The following is a 2303-nucleotide window of genomic DNA, read 5'->3' as shown; positions in this document are numbered from 1 at the left end:
GCAGGCCACGTGCAGCGCTGTGCGTCCCCCGGCGTCCCCGGCGTGCAGCGTCCCCGTGGGGCCGTGCGCCAGCAGCAGCAGCACCATGCCCAGGTCCTGCTCCCGCACCGCACACAGCAGCCGCTCCCCCGGCGTGGCCTCGGCCGCGGGCAGCGGCGCCAGGAACAGCCTCTGCTCGTACTTGGCGCGGATCCACGACTCCCGCTCCTCCCTGGGGACACCGCGGCGGGGGTGGCGCCATCAGTGACACCACGGGGACACCATGACAGCGTGGGGACACCGTGGGCATGGGGTTGGCACCATGGATGTGGGGTTGGCACCATCAGTGGCACCATGGGGACACCGTGACAGTGTGGGAGCACCACGTACACGGGGTTGGCACCGTGGGTGTGGGTTTGGCACCATCAGTGACACCGTGACAGTGTGGGGGACACAGTGGTGGGGGGTTGGCACTGTCAGTGACACTGTGGTGGCATGGGGGACATCGTGGACGTGGGGTTGGCATCATAGCAGGGGGTTGGCACCATCAGTGACACCATGGGGACACCGTGGACACTGGGTTGGTAATGTGGCAGAGGGTTGGCACCATGGGTGTGGGGCTGGCACCGCTGGTGACACTGTGGAGACACCGTGGTCACATGGAGGAACCGTGGACATGGGATTGGCTTCGTGGACGTGAGTTTGGCACCATGGTGAGGGCTGGCACCATTGGTGACACCATGGAGACACCCTGGCGGCGTGGGGGACATCATGGATGTGGGGTTGGCACCATTAATGACACAGTGGGGACACTGTGGCAGGGTAGGGGACACCATGGACATGGGGTTGGCACAAACAGTGACACTGTGGGGTTGGGGACACTGTGATGGGGTTGGGGACACCGTGGTGGGGTTGGGGACACCAGACCCACCGTGAGGAGAGGTGCGTGGGCTTGCGGCGCCCCCCAGGGCTGTGCTCCCAGATGCTGTTGGCCGTGGCATTGCCGATGGCACTGAGCACCAGCGTCAGCTCCCGGGGCCAATCGTCCAGCGCCAGCGAGCGCACGCGTGACACGTGGCTGCCCCGCATGCGGTGGCTTCCCGCGCACCCCCCAGGGCCCCCAGGTTCAGGCTGGCCCACGTGGGGTCTGGGGGGACACGTGGGGGATGACGGGGGTGGGGGTGCCCGTGGCACACACACATGGCCCCCACATGGCTCTGTCCCAAGGCACCATGTGACCGATGACCCCACGTGGCCCATGTTACCATGTGACAGTGGCCCCATGTGGCCCGTGGCCTACATAGACCACGGCCCCACGTGACCCATAACCTCACATGACCCATGGTACCATGTGACCAAACACCCCCCATAGCCCACAGTACCATGGAACTCAAACTCATGGTGCTGCGTGGCCCGTGGCCCCACATGTGCAGTAGCCCCCATGGCCCACGGCACCAGGAAACTGATGGCCCCCCATGGCCCACGGCATTGTGTGATCAATGGGCCCCTGTGGCCCCTCATGGCCCACGGTATCATGTGACTGATGGCCACATGTGGCCCATGGCCCACATAGATCAATGGCCCCATGTGACCAATGGCCAGTGGCCCCCCCATGGCCCATGACACCACATGACTGATGGTTTACATGGCCCGTGACCCCACATGACCCATGGTACCACATGACCAATGGTCCCCTATGGCCCGTAGCCCCACATGGCCCATGGCATCAGACAACCAAAGGCCTCGCGTGGCCCATGGCCCCAAGGAGCTCATGGTCCTGTGTGGCCAGTAGCCCCCCATGGCCTGTGGCCCAACATGGACCATGGCCCCACGTGACCCATGACCTCACATGACCCATGGCACCATGTGACTGACGTCCACCCATGGCCCATGGCACCACGCAACGATGGCCCATGTGGCTCGTGGCCCCACGTGACCCATGGCACCATGTGACCAATGACCCCACGTGGTCACCATGTCATGATATCAACTGCATGTCCCATGGCCTCACACGTCCCCTGTGCCTGATGTCCCCCCACGCCCCGTGTGTCCCCCCGTGACTCACTGGGCGCCCCACAGTCCACGCACTGCGAGTTCCCGCGGGCGTTGCGGATGGCCTGGATGGCCACGGCCTCGCTCTGGCTGTCCACACGCGCCTGAGGGGGGGACACGGCATGGGGGGGGAGTGTGAGCCTGGCCGGGGGGGGTCGCTGTGGCCAGGGGGGTCACTGGGGCTGAGCGGGGTGAGCGTGGCCAGGAGGAGTGAGCATGGCCGGGGAGGTCAGGGTTGCTGGAGAGGGTAAGTGTGGCCGAGGGGGGGATGA

At 65.5% G+C, this 2303-nt stretch overlaps 1 protein-coding gene across 1 annotated transcript; it reads right to left on the bottom strand.

The window, feature by feature from the left end:
• Positions 1–6: 6 nt before the first annotated feature.
• On the bottom strand, positions 7–2135 carry LOC104548813 (arf-GAP with GTPase, ANK repeat and PH domain-containing protein 1-like; the record flags this gene model as incomplete). The annotated part of the gene is given in 4 exon segments (XM_010194932.1): positions 7–211; positions 911–1091; positions 1094–1126; positions 2045–2135. Coding segments are annotated over 4 exon segments (510 nt in total), but the record flags the coding sequence as incomplete, so codon positions are not given.
• Between the last annotated feature and the right edge of the window lie 168 nt (positions 2136–2303).

This window comes from Mesitornis unicolor, unplaced genomic scaffold (genome assembly GCF_000695765.1).
Source record: "Mesitornis unicolor isolate BGI_N332 unplaced genomic scaffold, ASM69576v1 scaffold34081, whole genome shotgun sequence".
NCBI classification, from domain to species: domain Eukaryota; kingdom Metazoa; phylum Chordata; class Aves; order Mesitornithiformes; family Mesitornithidae; genus Mesitornis; species Mesitornis unicolor.
Note: the sequence above shows the minus strand (reverse complement) of the source record. Positions and strands in the feature narration are given on the sequence as shown.